At 35.8% G+C, this 17,271-nt stretch overlaps 1 protein-coding gene and 1 pseudogene across 1 annotated transcript in view; one reads left to right on the forward strand and one right to left on the reverse strand.

The window, feature by feature from the left end:
• Positions 1-1,788: 1,788 nt before the first annotated feature.
• On the reverse strand, positions 1,789-5,725 carry LOC149200101 (uncharacterized; annotated as a pseudogene).
• A 4,094-nt stretch (positions 5,726-9,819) lies between these two features.
• LOC149200102 (DNA cross-link repair protein SNM1-like) overlaps positions 9,820-17,271 on the forward strand; it is a 94,338-nt gene continuing 86,886 nt past the window's right edge. The window contains exon 1 of the mRNA XM_089402585.1: positions 9,820-10,619. Coding sequence (XP_089258711.1) covers positions 10,058-10,619 — 562 coding nt within the window. The 5' untranslated portion in view covers positions 9,820-10,057. The remainder of the gene's footprint in view (positions 10,620-17,271) is intronic.

A 17,271-nucleotide genomic window follows, 5' to 3' on the forward strand; every position in this document is an offset into this window, starting at 1 on the left:
GAAGTATTATGCATTAATGATCATATTGAACACTTGTGAATCTTCTCATTTCCCTAAGAACTTTTGCACTTGGTTATGTTCTTCTTCTTCCACGGTTGTTCACCAATTTATTAACTATGTAAGAGCTACTCAACTCAACGATCATCTCTTCCATCCAATTCCCTCACCACGCATTTACTTCTGAGTTAATAGATGGTGGTACATTTGTTGTTCATCATAAATCCGGTTATCCGGTTTACCATAAAATTATGTTGTTGTTCATCCTGCTTCGGCTTAAATGTCATTTGTTATTTTTTTCTATGGTCGGATATTCCTCATGTACCTGCAAATAATTACAATAAAATCTTATTATTTTAGTTACTATTGGAAATGTATGTTTGAAATTGTCTTACCAGATTTGAGTGAAAAAACATTTTCTCTATAAATTAAATTGTGTATATATAGAATATTTCAATTTAGGTTATAAAAAAATATTTCACCATACACATTAAAATAATACATTTTATTGATATATTGTTCATAATAAAAATTTATTATGTAAATTTTCAAATAAATTTGAATATACAACATAATTTATTATTATTATTATTATTATTATTATTATTTTCAGTATAATTTACCCAGTGATAATTCCCAACCCAAACTATTTTATATTTATACTTTCCATTCAAAACTTACAACATAGTATACACATCTTATGGAAATGCAATTGAAGGATTAGACATTGTGTTGCTTTGCTTGGTCTATAAGAAGAGCAAAGGGCCTTTTCCATGAAAATCTTGGTTCGTATAGCCAGTTACATACTCCCCAGCTTTAATAGCCTTGTACATGCTAGGATGGGCTTCACCGATCAATTCAGGGGCGGCAAAAATCAACACATCAGAATGTGGCATAAAAAACATGATGATTGACATTCGACTCAGATTTGTATTGGCCACTACCCACTGCTAGGCACTCTTGTATTTCCCATTGCTTACTATCTCCCATTAGATAATCCTTCTACCATTTTACAAACACTATGCACCAATGTAACTTTTCTAAGAACAATTTCTGGAGTTTAGTAGTTAGTTGGTATTAGGAGCATAATTCATATATATATATATATATATATATATATATATTATATATGGGATTTCCCTTTCTATCCATTTAACTAACTGTTGAGTGGGTTTTTAGTTTGTATCTGTTTAGCTTACTGTTGTGGTTGGTTTCTTTCATAATCTACATTTGTTTTCAACCACTTGATGGCCTAGTTGTTTATTGTTTTTCTTTTCCCAAAATAAAACTAACTCACTCTCTAGCGTTCCTACCAAATTGTATACAAGTTAATCTTCCAAATTGCAACCTTACTTAAAAAATCCAAAGTGCAATCCCTTATTGAGAATTTTGTTGCATGTCAATATGACTATAATAACATTCAAATAGGGAATTCATGAGACTACCTGCCCCATTTGCATGGATCCACTTGCTTCCCATTTTGCTCAGTAGCTATCACTAAGGAAAAATAATAATCAAGCTACATGAGACCATGGTGTTAGGCTCTAAAATATGCAATCATATAAGTGAATTATGAGATGTGAAACAATTTTAATGAATTCAGATATAAAACACAAGTAAAATATGCTCAGGGGAGTATATTGCATGAATTGCATTAAAAAAAGAAGGAGGCTTGCACATACACTCAATTTCTCTATCAGAGAAAGAATGAATGAATTTTGCTTCGATTCAACAAATTCTGCTACATCTATACACGCTAACTTCTATGTTTTACTTTTCTTGTATGATGACCTAATAAGAAGACCTTGGTAAGTAGCCTGGAGCTGTGAGGTTGGCTAAGTAATCTTGGAAAGGATCATTGCTGGAGTGAGGCTATATTTGGTATGACTGTGAGAATGGGTTTTGCAAACTATCGAAGCCAAAGGTGAACATTGATTGGTTCAAACCAGTATTCTCCTGCTGCTGCTGTTGCAACATCAATTCTTCCAACCTACAGCTTCTCTGCACTTCTTCTTTATCGGATTTAAGATCATGCAACGATTGCATGGAACAACTTGAATCAGTGAGCAGAATAGGAGGAATTAAATATGTTGAATCATAATTTGTCCTGTGATTAGTCAGAGAGTTGAAAAATGGGACAAGTTCTGGAAGGTCCATTGGAGCACTACTGGATTTGAAATGTTCAAATTCTACTCAAAAATGGGGTTTGAGTTGTAGCTCATGGAAGTAATGGCAGAAGTTCTTGAATCATGGTTAGAGATCGTTCTGCAATTCGGAGAGGGGGCAGATTTCATTGAATCTTGTGAAGTTCTTTCTGAATGCTCAATGTTCAAGTTCATTATAGTATTCCCAGTGGGCAGTATTCCTGGCACCTTTTCATCAATTTCTTCGTGGAATTGTTCCATTGCTTCTTCCGAGGACCACTCTTGCTCCTTAGCTAACTTCTCTGCACTGCTCTTCTTGTTGTATATTCGACAAAGTACCCAATCATCCAACTGCAACAAGAAGCAATTTCCTCATCAGAAATATGGATAACCCAAAAGAGAAAATAAAGGATTTTGAGCTAAATTTACATCACTAAAACCCATCACAAGCCCTCATTTTTAAACTGGACTGAGGAAAACAAAAATAATATTTGATATTTATAGTTTTCCTTATTGAAAGCCTCTGGATTAAATTAGAAAACCCTTGATTTCTATAATATAGAAAACAACCCCCTGTTTCCCAAATTGATTTTTCCCAGATACATTCATCCTCTAGAGTCTACCTGGTCTGGGCCCTGTCATGACTAGGCCATAATGGCATCCAACCTGACAGGTGTTTTAAACCAAACAACACCTACAATGTCTATTGACACACAGGAATATACACAGAAGACAATCCACAAGAACAATCGCATACCCTTAAGTTACCCTTCTTCTTTGCAGATCTATTGACATCAGCAAGGTGGTATTCATGCATAATCCAATTAGTCTTGTTTCCTTTAGGTGCTTTTCCGACATAGAAAACCAGAGCCTTCTTGATGCCAACACGCCTGTTGCTGCCCTTAGCAGTGATGGGTTTATCTGCACTTGTGGCTTTCCAGTATCCTGAGCCAACAACCTTGTTGGGGCGAGAACCATTTGGATACTTCCTTGTCCCTAGGAGTGAAAAAATACCACTCCTTTTCTCCAAACAGTGCCTTTTCTGCAAGAATTGGAAACGTGTATCAGACCAGAACAAATAACAATTTCTAATAACTGAAAGAAAATAAGAATGAAAAACAAGCATTTCCCATTGCAGGAACATGACATGGGCATAAATATGAAAGAACACTATAAATGAATTCAGTTTAAAACAGAAGAACACCCATGTCCATATAACAGTCCATACCCATATATAAAAATGAGATGATTCATTTTGAGATTGAAGGTTGCCATATCAATCAAAGAGACATATCCAAGTAATAGTTCTAAGACATGGAAGGGCATTCATTTGCAGATTTGGGAAATTAAAGAATTCATTTTGAGATATATAGAAAACTCTCATACTTCTTATGTAATGCCCATCTTACACTGGAAAAACCCCAAATTTAACAGTTTAGCCTTTACAGGCAGTGTAACATAAAAAAGGCTTGTTCAGCAAGAAACGAACTCAACCAAAGTTGTTTGTTTAAAAAAGGAACAACATCAAGATCACAGTTCAAATAACCTCAATGACAAACTCTAATCCCCATGGAAAGCAATGAAGTTGCAGTGCAAAATCCTATTGCTCTGGAATTGGTAGTGGATTGAAACAAAAGGTTCCATTTTCCCAAGTAAATGAATTGTCACAAAGAATGAAGAAACAAATCTATTTAGAAAAAGTGGTATAAAATTAACCAAATTTGATACCCTGAATGTTTTATAGACCGCTACCGATTCCTCAACTTTTGGAGGATCAAGACAATATCTAGGTCGATATTTCAAGACGTTGTAAGAGCTAAGATAAGACTTTTCCCTTCCAAAGTAGGGCAAGACCTTACAACCTTTCAGAACCTAACTTTTTAGGACTGTAAGACCAGGGTGTACCTTTTAAAATAGTAAACGTAGACCCTGCCCCTTAGGACTTTCAGACTTGGTTAAAACCAGTAACACCAAGGCCTAGCTTGAGCTGACTAGCCACATCCAAACCTCAATGGAAGTGCGGTCAGTCAAACTAACGGCTTCGTTGCCTCTGTCACTATGGTGGCGGTGGCTCTAATTTATCAGAACCGGTAAAAATAATTGGCGCTGCCAACTGGAGCGTGCAATAGTAGTAGGTATCAGTACCATGGAAACAACATGTGCCAGTCTGACTGTAGCAGTTCTGATTCATAGCCTGTGTGTCTGCGCCACGTGCATGATGAAAGGGACTGGCCCCCAAGGCATGCACGTTAATGGCTTAGATTCTGCTGGATGTGGAAATGGAAATTTATCAATCCATCCACCTGTATTCCATGATATTATTCCAAGCGATATGTTATAGAAATTAGCTTTATCTTTGTGTTTAGTGAAATCATGGAACTCACATTTCACGAAATTACTGGAATTCAGGCCTGCCAGGATGTGAAAATGCACTAAAGGAGCGAAGTCGTTTGAACATATCCACTGGAAAGTTCCCTGACCTTGGCATTTTAGGTAGCGTTGTGCATTTTTTGGATTTGGATGTTAACAAATCCCCGATGTTGACAATAAGAGCTCCAGGAACAAGGGCCACAATAAACCATTGCTCGTCTTTTTGGACTTGGAGATCCTCCACCCCATCGTCGAGAAGAACAATCAATATATCTCCATCTAAATGCAGTCTAAGATCATTCACTAGATCTTGTCGAGGGCAAGGAAAGTAATAATTGATTATGAGTTGGAACAGGGGTTCTTTGATTAGGGTTTGGATATAATTTGGGTCCATCCCTAAACCCTCTGACAGAAGACTCAACAACTTTCTCTATAAGCCTCATGATCTCTTCCTCATATTTTTCATGTGTTTCCCTTCATAGTGTGTACAGTAGCATATCAGAATGGATGCAATCTCATATCAGGGTTTCAATTATCACATAACGTATATGTGTATAGAGTTGTACTTGTATGTGGAGGGTGTTTTGGGCCATTGCTCAACGAATTTGACCCACTCTAAAGAAATATAATGAACAAGGGCATCGACCCAATCTAGGACTGTGTAATCAGAAATGTCAAAGAACCGGACATAGCCTTCAAGCATATGAGTTCCAGGCCTCACAGGACACTATTCCTGTTCCTGTTTCTCTTCCAAAGAAAGATAAAAAAAGTCCTGTGAAACCTGTTTCACAATCTCTATCAATGAAAAAGGTATGCCATGATTTATTATCTTCAAAACAATTCAAAACCCATGAAATAAGAAAGCTAAGCAATAACGAAATTGGTTGGATGATCGACAGAGGAAAGGGAAAAAGAAAATGCCAAAATTGTGATCCCATATAAATCTGAAAGAAACCCCATTCTTAGGATGTCTGAACTAATTGGCCTACAGTCTTGAAGTGATGGTCGATGTCTTCCAGGCCTGCTAGGTTGATGACGGGAAGAGAGTGCTAGACTTGAAGAGGACGAATTGGCCGCAAATTAGATGGAAGGATGTACCGTGCAGGGACTTCCTTCATTTTCCTTTCACGGAGTGTCTCCACAAGATCAATGGGTCTCTTAAGTCTTTCAGATTGCTTCAGAAGAGTCTCCATGGCAGCAGATGAAGAATTCATATTCTTAGCAGGTGGTGGAATTGCAGTGACGTGAAACCTAGAATTGGATCCAAAACTTGGAAGACATGATTATAGGACCCCGGGCCCTCCGGCGCGCACATATGTCCTTGTGAGTATTCCGATGTCCTCCATGTTCAGTGCCATAAACTCCAAGAAAAATGCAGACGCATTCTCCTGAAATTCCGACGTAAAAGACTTCGGCACGCACAAATGTGAAGTGGAGAGCAAAAAGGTGGCTTAAAAATTTGTGCACAGATGTAAGACATATATGAGAAAAGTGGCTTAAAAATCTGTGCATATATGTCAGTCAGATATGAGAAGTGTAGACTAAACTTAGAGGTTGATTGATTTAAAAGAAAGGCCTATCGACTTAATAATGGAATAACGATGTTCGAGAGCTTACAAATAAAGGAGTTGTCTATAATGCGACTTTTTCAAGATTCCGGTGACGGAATCCGGCAGAAGAAATTGAGGTTAAATCTTGATTTGTTGCAGTTAAAATGGTTTGTTAACTGCATATTTGGATTCAGCACCCTGAAAAACCCCTAGGACGCTTTGATTGTGCAGAAACTAGCTATCAAACTTGGGATTCCAATAAATTGCTGCCGGATTTTGATCGGAAAAACCCACCAGAAAAGCTTCCAAAAAGTCGCATTATAGACAACTGCACAAATAAATATCATAAGAGGCATCTCCTAAATCTCACACCAATCTTGAAAAGAGTATAAAGAGGCAAAAATTGTCTTACTTTTGTTAGAAAACACAACCATGTTAGTTACTCAGCATATGAATTAATAGAACAAGAAAGTCAACAAAATCTTGAAAAGAGTATAAGGAGGCAAAAATTGTCCTACTTTTGTTATAAAAAAAAACCATGTTAGTTACTCAACATATGAATTAATAGAACAAGAAAACTCAACAATTCCGTTAAATAATATTGGATTGAGGTTGTACTTTACCTTTGGTGAGAGAAGTGGTATTGTTGCATGGTTATCGACCTTTCGTACACTTGGAAACCATCGGGACCTTTCGTACACTTGAAAATAACCCTCGACTAATCACGTCCATTGGATCTCAAGAAGAGATCGTGGCCCTTGAAGGTGGAAGGGCACGTGAAGCCGTACCAAGAGCCATAAAAAGGTCGCCAAATAGGATGGCGCACATGGAGACAAAACATTTGTTAACGTTATGGCTCAACAGTGATCTCGTCTTCAACAGGAATTCAACCCTATGTGTGATCTACAACAAAAAGAGTTCATTGGAGCTAGCATTTCGTGGAGGGCAAAGGTTCTTATTGCTCAATTAAGGACCAACTCACATCAACTTCGGTGTGAAACAAGACGGTGGAAAAGGCCTAAAGAAGCTTGGGAAGAACGGGTGCATACATTTTGCACGTCTGGGGCTGTGGAATCGGAAAAACATTTCATTTTGGAATGTGATGCATTCAAAGATATCAGAGAAAGTTATGAGAACATGTTAGCATCAGTTTATGTGCATTGTCCTTTTAGCGAGAGGATTGTTGGAAGGTTGGGCAAGGTCATCATCAATTTGAATCGGAAAAGGATTGAATTGCAAAAAGAGAAAAAGAGAGAACTAATGGTCTCATAGACTATTTTTAGTCTCGTGGACCTTAAGTATCATTTCATTTCATTTCTTCTACACAAGGTTTGTCAATCAAGGCATGCCAATAAAATAATTCGCAAAAAATAAAAAAATAAATTCTTAAAATTACACTTTACCACATTGAAAAATATCTAACATATTTAACTAAATCAATACTTCATGAAAATGTTTACCATTGAACATAAATAAGTGTATTTTTTTTTTTTCCTTTGTTTTACTTCAAAAAAATCTTTATATCCTAATGAAACAATTACATAACTACAAATTAACGTTTAATGTTCAATACTTCATGAAAATGTTTACCATTGAACATAAATAAATGTGTTTTTTTCTTTTCCTTTGTTTTACTTCAAAAATCTTTATTTTAACGTTTAATGTTCAATCAACTAGAAGAGGTATATAAATATTATTTATATATCAATATTTTGCATGGATGTGAAATGGTTAAGGAAATAAATTTATTTAAATATTTTAAAATATATCATTTAAGTTTTGGGAAAATTTTCAATATTAATTTGTTTTTTCAACTAAAATTATATATATATATATATATTTTTTGCTAATTAAGATATTAATAATATTTTATGTAATATTTATAAATAATAATGGTAATATTGATAATTTTATGTAATATTTATAAATAATAATGGTAATATTGATAATTTTATGTAATATTTATAAATAATAATGGTAATATTAATAATGATTATCAATTAAGAAATTGATAATATTATCTCTATTAAAGTTTTTTTAAGATGTAGGTATTAAATTTAAGAGACAAAGGATGGAGACAAAGAAAGGGAGAGGGTGTTAGAGAAGAGTAGGGGTGGGGTTGGGTGTGAGAGAGGGATTGAGGGAGAAAAAGTGGAAAGGAGGAGGAAGGTGGAGAGAAAGGGTAGGAAAGTGAGTGACAATATAGAGAAAAAGATATAGGGAGAAAGGGTATGCGAGTGAGTGGTAATATAGAGAAAAAGATATAGGGAGAAAAAGAGGAAATGAGAGACAAAGGGGAAAGGGGGAGAGAGAGATAAAGGGGGGGAGGAGTTACAAACATAGGGAGAAAAATGTAGTTTGTGTGAGAGAGACGGTGGAAGGCAGAGGGCGAGGAAAGCAGAGGGGGAGAGAGATGGATAAGGAGAGGGAGAGTGGGTGAGGGGCACGTTAGACAAGGAGAGTAGGGGAGGGGGCAGGAGGGAAGAGGGGGAGAGAGGGGCAAGGGGAGAGAAGGGGATAGAGGGGAAAGGGGAGAGAGAAACTTGATATATTGAAATAGACATTGTTAAACTATCACCAGTCTTTTAAACCAACATCATTAGATTAACCACAAAATTTTGCTTAAGTAAATTTAAGCTTTTTACATTTTCTTTTAACTAATTGTTGTCATATTTTAACAATCTCCACATTGACAACAATTTATTTAATACCTTTCCCAAGTTCATTTACCATCTCTTGTATAAACCAAGAGAAGCTAAATAACGCTACAATTTTTCTAACAACATTGGTTTTGTAAACATATCTGCACACTATTCTTGAGCGTGGATATGTTTAAGTTCTACTCCATCTCCATCAATGACCTCTTTTACAAAAAAGTACTTAATATCAATATGCTTAATCTTATTACGATAAGTTGTTTTTTTTACTCAGACAAATAACACTTTGACTATCAAAAAATATAGTTATGTCATTCTATGTTCTTCAAATTTTACCTAGAGACCTTTCAATCAAAAATTAAATAAGGAATTGTATTAATTCTATGATCATTTAACTATTTACCTATGTAATCTTCCATGGATCATCTTAATTCGACCTGATAACCAATTGTTGCAACAAAAGATTTCTCCCAACAAGTAAGCAAGCATTAGAGTTTTCTAAAAAAATTCAAATAATCTTTATCTAATATTTATTCTAATAGATATAAGACCTTTTTTTTAGTGGTTTAGTTTCCCAAGATGATTTTCTCTAATCTTTTATTCCTTTGGTATATCTTTACACTTTTAGGGACAATTACTATTATTTAAACATTTACCAATATTTTATTTTAGTATCTAAATATTTACCAATAAATATTTTAATATTTAAATATTTTCCAAGGATTTATTTTAATATCTAAACTAATCACATTAAAATAATGTGATTCATTGTCAAGACAAGATAAGACATAAACCACAGTGCCTCAACAAATGATGAAATAAGACGAGACATAAATCACAGTGCCTCAACAAATGACGAGATGAGACATAAACCACAGTGCCTCGACAAATAAATTTTGATATAATTATTACGCAAAAATTTCTCAAAACTCAAAATATAAATAAAAAAACCAAAATTCAATCATTTACCAACCATTTAATTTATAAAATACATATTAAAATACTTGATCAATTAAATTTATTAATTTTATATAAGTAAATTAATAAAAAAACCTTTCAAAAAATCCCATAACTAAAACCCATGAATTACCACAGTTCTGCATACGAACTCTCATCAATTCTCCTCCCTCGTGTTAATCGTCTCCTGGTCACACGGCATTCCGCACAAATGTTCACCAGATTTTAATTCATAGAAAAAATTGGAATTCTGTTTCCCTCCTTATATTTCCCGCGCGACGAGGACTTCTCAACGATAATCCCACCACTCCCACTCGGCCCATCGCCCATGGCGGGACTCTAATTACAGACCATTAGACTACTCGAAGACGAGGACGGTCACATGAAACGAAGAAAGCCTTTGCAGGAGCTCCCCTCTACTACCTTTCCCTCAATTCAGAACTTTCTCCACACCGCCTCGCCTCGCGTATCTAATGAAGCAGCCGAACCCTCGACCGACAGGTCGTGCGATCGAAACTCAGAAGAAGACGAACCCTTAACTGACTTCCCTTCTCCCTACGAAATAGACGAATATGGAATCCCTTGCGGTTCGGACCCAGAGCTCGAACACGACGCCGTTAGCTCGCCGTCAGGTAAACAGGCGAAAATTTCCGGCGAAAGCTTTGCTAATTCATTTTATGCAAGCGGCGCCGATTGGTCATCCTTACGTCACGTGGAAGCCGAGCCCAAGAGGAAGGCAAGCGGAAAGCTTGTGCAGACCAGCTTGTCTGCGCTGTGGGGGCTGAAGACGGAAGAAACTCCGTCAAATTCCGATTCCGTTAGGGCCGAGGCTCCGTCGAATTCCACACAGAAAAGATCAAAAGCGGATAAGAGTGGCGGGAATTTCGGCCCTGTGACTACACGCCAGTCTGTTAGAGCTTGCCCTTTCTATAAGAAAGTGACAGGTGTGCCATTCTTTCTTCGCCACATGTAATTTGTATGATAATATGTCACTCCATTTTCTTGTTCATTCTGTTGGCTTGTCATATGAATTCTTCTTCAGGCCTATACTCTATGGAATCGCTTAAAATATAGTAGCGTAGTCTAGATCGGTCACAATTTTGCATGATTTTGAGAAAATCTGGCGAATTTTTTGAAAAACGAATTTTAGTGATCAAATTTTAAGATTTTGGATGACTCAAAATTTTCTAAGTTTTTCATGTTTCTCACTGTGAATTCGATTTAATAATTCCATTGTCAAAATAGCAATTTAAACACTCTTCTATTGAATTTTTTTCACCAATTTCAGGCAAATTTCTTGCCATTGAGGTGAAATTTTAACCTCGGTAGACAACGCCTCAAGGTATTCTTTGTAATCAGATCTACGTACGGGTTTTTCAGCCAGCTGCACTAGAACTAGTTCTCCTTCATTTTAGTTATTGCCTCTCTTCTATTCAGCTTTATTAATTTAGAAAATCCGATACACAATACAATTCAAATTGCCACTAACTGCAACTTATAGGAACTTAAAAATTCTCTCACTCATCACTCATCTACTCAATCACTTCCAATGCAAATTAAGTTTAAAGCAGAAGTCTAAAAATATAAAAATAAAACAGACCTGGAATCAGCACGGCATCCGTGGTTATTTGCATCACTAATTGAATCTTTCCGTTAGTGCTAGCCACAAGTGCAAGCCAGCAATTTTTTCGCTCCTTTTTCTTGTTTAAATTATTATTATATAACGTTTCAAAACTTCTCTTACTTTAATGGATTGATTTAGAAAAAGCACGCCCAAAATCATAAATTTTCAGGATACGATTGTCATATTTTGTTGATGCTTGTAGCTGGGGAAAGTACTTTTGCATGCCGGGGAAAGTAATTTTGCATAGCCGTAAGTGTCTAGGCAACAAAAGTCACTTAAAGTCTCTTTAGGATACTTGATCAGGTATTGACTAAGTTTTTTTTGTAATTCAGCTTAAGTCTAATTTAAAAAAAACATATAATTAATTATGTTGGTTATTGAGCTAAAGAGATGTAGAAAATTTTGTTTTCCCACCCCGGTTTTCAGTTTCTCCTTATTTCTTCCATATAGTTAAATGCCCTTTCCCATAACCATACATTTAACAAACTGAAAAAAATAAATTTGCTGAAAACACAAATTCTGGAAATTTTACAGAATGCTGAAAATTGCAGAAATAAAAATCAGCAGTAATAAACAGCCATCAAAACACATTTAAACACTGAGATTTTTGGTCAATGTGACCCTGGAAAAACCCCCTACAACTCTTGGGGAAAATCAGTTTGAGAGCTCTTCTTTATTTCTGAAAATTGCCTTTTACAGTGAGAAATTTTCAGCAAAAAATCAGCAAGCAAATTTACAATTTATCTCTTTTCCCATGCTTCACAGCAAACTGGAAATTACAGCAAACAGGACAGCAATAAATGCTGTACGGTCTTCTTGATTTTCGTGCCCACTTTCAGCGTTAAATGCTGTTGTATGGCCCTCGTTTTGCGTGCAAAAAAACCAGCAAACTGCTCCTCGATTTTTGTGCAAACCTCTCCTCGAAAATCATGCCAAAATCTGTCTCACTGTGTGCTGAATCAGCTGTACAAATCTGCTCAACTGCTGCCTTGGAATGTGTGCCAAGCTGTTGTCTCCTTCTCCTCCCTGCTCAGAAATCTCTCTTGCTCTTCTTCTCCCAATCTGCTCATGAAAGAATTGAATCGAAATGTGATCTTTTCCTCCTTTTTCTCCCTTAATATAACTTCAAATGACTTTTTGGTGACCCAAGTGACTTTTGGGTGATCTCTAAATCCAATGGCTGAAATAGATTTAGATCAATCGCTGAGATTAAATGCTCATTTAAATTTCACTTTTTATTTTTTAATTCACCCCACTTTAATAAAGACCCACTTAGTCATTTATTTCCAAAGTCACTTTTCATTTCTAATTTTTCATTGACCTTATAAAAGTCACTTTAAAATTAGACTTAGTAACTTTATCATTTAAAGTCACTTTTAAATTAGATTTAACTTTATAAAATTATAAAGTCACTTTAGGAGAAAAATTAAATTCTTTTGGACACTTTTCCCTAGGCCAAAGATCAAACCCTAAGGGAACCACCTGTCCCCCGGTACCAAATTTCAACAAGAAACTCGGGAAAAACAAAGAATTTACTTTAGTGATAATGTTTTAATCTCACTTATTGAGATCTCAAGTGAGGCGAGATTTAATATCAACCATCAATCACTTTGGGGATTAGCGTTAGGGATTTAGCTGAATGAGAAGTTATAAAAGCAAGGCTAAGGAGAAAAGAAGACTAAGCGCAATATAACAATGATTGAATGGAGAAGGATTTCCATTCAAGTGTGCCAGGTTTAAGAAATATGTAAGGGTGCAACATAGGAGATCCATATCAGCTAAGTAGATCAAAGATACATTTAGGGCTTGATCAGTTGGATCATATCTAGGGTACATTGTACTTGTAAATTTCTTAGAGGGCCATTATCCCAAGATAGTAGCCCAAATAAGTTTTGGTTATAATTAATGAAGAACTAATTTGATTAGGCAAATATTTGTGTGTGCCAACGTGTGATTGAGATTGGTTGTGTATTTGCTTCTACTAAATAATTTTTTATGTTAACAACTCAACTGTGCTTTTATTAAGTAGATATACAATTTGCTAGGAGTCAATTTGCAGGTGTTGGGTTTATTGGGTTTAGAATTTAACATACTTGGGATTTGAGGGTTAATTTGTCATTTGAAGTGGCTCATACACAATCAAGACGCCCTTGTCATCATTCACTTCTTCTTGGGGCTTGTCATGCTTAAAAATTTGTCTATTACATTAATGCAATGTTCCACTGAGTTTTCAGGACGGGGAAACGCGGGAGTGGGGATATGTACACGGGGGGCATATATAAGCAACCCTAAAATTTAGGGAAATTTCGGAGAAACGGGGGGCGTCAGAGTCATAAAAACTATAAAACTATTAAAAATTTAATAAATAAAAATAAAAAAATAAAATTCTAACAATAAATCAATAACTAAATTAGTAATTAATAATTATGAAATGTACAACTAAATATGATCATTGTTTTGTATTAGACTATTATGAATCAAAATTATCATTTGACATTTCTACAATCATCAATGTAAAATTGTAAATATAAAAGTAAATTACTAAATTGAATCCATCATTGGACATTATGCAATGTTCCATCTAAATTCATCATTTGACAATGGGCATTAATATTATGCAAGGTACATTTAAATTAAATTAATCATTTGACAATTGAAATTACAAATTGTACATCGAAAGTAAATTCATGATATGACAATGACATTATGTTGAAGTCTAAAATAGCCATAGCACACTAAACTAAAAGTAAACATAGAAAGCAGTGAAAATACTAGTACTTTTCTCAAAAAGTACTAAAGAATAAATTGCAACTCCAATCCGGTGGCCCCAAGTCACAAAATGAAAATCGCAGCTCCAAGTCACAAAATGAAAATTGTAGTTCCAAATGTCTTAGGCCCCCTGATTGATGGTAAATATGAATCATAGCAAATTGCAAATGGAAAATGTCGAGCGACGACAACAGGAAAATCTTGGGTGGCAAGGTAAAATGTCAAGCAACAACAGAAGGAAAATATTGGGTGAAAAGGTAAAATCGCAGGGTTAATGAGAAATGTGAATGATTATGTTTTAAAGTTTTAATTTATCCTTTAGTTTTTATTTTCGTTTTTTTTTTTTAATTATATTAAAATTTGTAATATTTTATGTTTTTAATTGTTATTAGCAAAAAAAATTGGGGGTGGGGACGTTTTAATTTTTTATGTTTTTAATTGTTGTTAGCAAAAACATTTTGGGGGACGCTTTTCATCACTAGAAAAAAAGTTCCCTCAAAGTTTCCCCAAAAAAGGGGACATGGGTGTTAGGATATTTCGACACATAGGAAATAGTTAATTACAACTTGGTCTAGTATAGAGTTAGGTAAAGTGTGTTTCTTTACTATGTACATTTTGTAACTTACAAATCCGACGGTCACGATATGTAGTGATCCGACGGTTCATTCTCTCCTCGGTATTACCGACACTTGATCCGTGGCTTAACACCCGATTGGTCCATGATCTCTATTTAAAGAGCATGGAAGGTCATTTGTAGGGTAATTCGTCTATGAGAGAAGCATATGTAAATTTTCATTCTTTTATTAATAAATTGCCTGAAGTGGCTGCGTTGGCTCAGGCCGTGGACTGTTTCCCTCTTTGAGGGTTTTAACCACGTCAAAATACTGGTGTATTGATCTGTGATCTGTTTGTGAGCAGTGTCCTTTGGTGTTCTGTCTGAGGAACTTACCCTGTAAATTCCTACATGGCATCAGAGCTATTTGAGGGCCGCGTCTGTTGGTGATCCAAATTTGAAGCCGGTAGAACTGCATCCGACTACCGTTTCCTAGATCTACTGTTTCTGACTGCTTTCGGGCCGAGAGGACTGCTCTGTTGTGTTGGGAGCATCTGTTCCAGTGAGGAACCCCTTTCGTTTCACGCGAAAAGGTTTCCGGTAGCCCTAGCTACGTCATTTTTAAGATCTGAAGGTATACAATGTTTATTTGCAGTTTACAGTTATTTTCTCTCTGTTTATTTCGGTTTTCGGTTTATTTAGCCTTTTTTATTACCAGATCTATACCTTTCATTTCTGTGTATGCTCTTTGCCCTGCGACTCTGTGCGATCTGGGCAAATCAGAAACAGAAAGGAATGATTTTTCTCATGCGTATGCTCTTTTCCGCTGCGCCTTAGTGTGATCTCGGAAAATCAGAAACATTGAGGAAAATATTTAGTTTCCGGCTAAAGCTAACTTTGAGCCGCAAGGTTCATTTTTGAAAATATCTAGTTTCCAGCTAAAGCTAATTTCGAGCCGCAAGGTTCGTTTTTTTGTATGTCCGTGTTGGGTTTTGTGTTTTTTGTTTTGTAGGGAAAATAGCTTTCTTAAAGCAAGCACGCAACCCAAAGCATCAACCCCCCCTCTCTCTCTCAAACTTTTTGTATAGCTCACTTGGTGCAAAGCTAATTTATGAGAGTTGAGGTCTTGGGTTCAAGTCTCCATTTTGTGGGGGCGGATTTTTTTCATTTCCGCACATTCTCGCACTTCGTCGGCGACTTCATAATTTTTTTTAAAAAAGCCATAACTTCTTCATCCAGAAGCCGTTTTCAGAACCGTTTTTTTTGTATCAGCCTAATTTTTCGAGATATTTCCATTGGTATACTTAGTTTCAACATCTACAGCTTCAGTTTCTGTTAAAAATGGAAAGTCCATGCCAAGTTATTCTTGATAGCACTAACTACTTCCAATGGTGGTCCTACATTGTGGATTTATTTAGAAGTAAAGGTCTTTACAGAATAGCCACAGGCCAAGAGACCAAACCAAAAGATGAAGATAAGGCAACTAAATGGGAAAATAGGCAAGACCAAGCACATGGGTTGATAGGGATGTCTATTTCTCCAGATCTTAGATTCCATATTGCAGAACTTGATACTCCTGATGAAGCACTGTAACAGATTACTAAAGTCTTTGGAATTAAAAATGAACTTAAAGCCCATCAACTTGAAAATGAATTGCTTACATTGGACCCCAATAATTTTTCTTGCATTGAAGATTTTTTGTCCAAATTCAAAACCCTTAGACTTCTCTTGGAAGGCGTTAAGGTTAAGAAAGAAGATAGTAGTCTTATCTACTTCATTCTTACTAAGTTGGGACTAGCCTATTCTGTGTTTGTTTCCACCTTCCATTCTACAAGAGAAGCCTTCATTTCTCAAGGACAAACCTACATGTCCCCTTCCTTTGATTCCTTTTGTGATTCTTTAATAAGAGAACAAGAAAAACTCTTACACCTTGGTCTTCTTTATCTTGGAAACTCTTCTAAGAAAGCGTTAGCCGCCCAGCAACAACCAAATCCAAAGAATCCTAAGAAGTTGTATCCTAAAAAGAATGGTCCTAAACCAAACAAGGGTCCTAAGCAATTTCAGCCTCAAAATGAAAAATCATTTCAACAAAATGATAAGACAAATAAAAACAAAGGGAAGAAGACTGATAGACATTGCAACTTTTGTAATCGAGATGGCCACTTAGAATCCAAATGCTTTAAGAAGAGGGAAGCCTTGGAAGCAGCAATGAAGAAGCATAACATCCATTTGGAGCAATCTTCAACTTCAACTTCGTCTTCAGGAATGGCACTTTCTACATGTGGTTGTCAAGCATCTCGGTCTGGCTATGCACTAAATGTATCTTCTTCTTCTCATTCTCATGAGTGGCTCATTGATTCTGGAGCTTCTTATCACATGGCCAAAAGCAAAGCCATGTTTTCTTCTTTAAATGATTGTAACACCAAAAATATATATGTTGGTGATGATAGATCTCTTAGTGTTGTAGGGACTGGAACTGTTCATCTAGACAATGGTCAGTTTAATGATGTATTATGTGTTCCAACCTTATCCTGCAACCTTCTATTTGTATATTAGATAACCCATTCAGGTGAAGGTAAAATCGTTGAATTTTCACCTCACGATGTTGTAATTGAGGGCCTAAGAGATCCTAGACAGATTTTAGCTACTG

The sequence above is a fragment of the Pinus tabuliformis genome, chromosome 2_1, assembly GCF_031772625.1.
Source record: "Pinus tabuliformis cultivar Carrire ecotype Pingquan chromosome 2_1, CPIR1, whole genome shotgun sequence".
In the NCBI taxonomy this organism is placed as follows: domain Eukaryota; kingdom Viridiplantae; phylum Streptophyta; class Pinopsida; order Pinales; family Pinaceae; genus Pinus; species Pinus tabuliformis.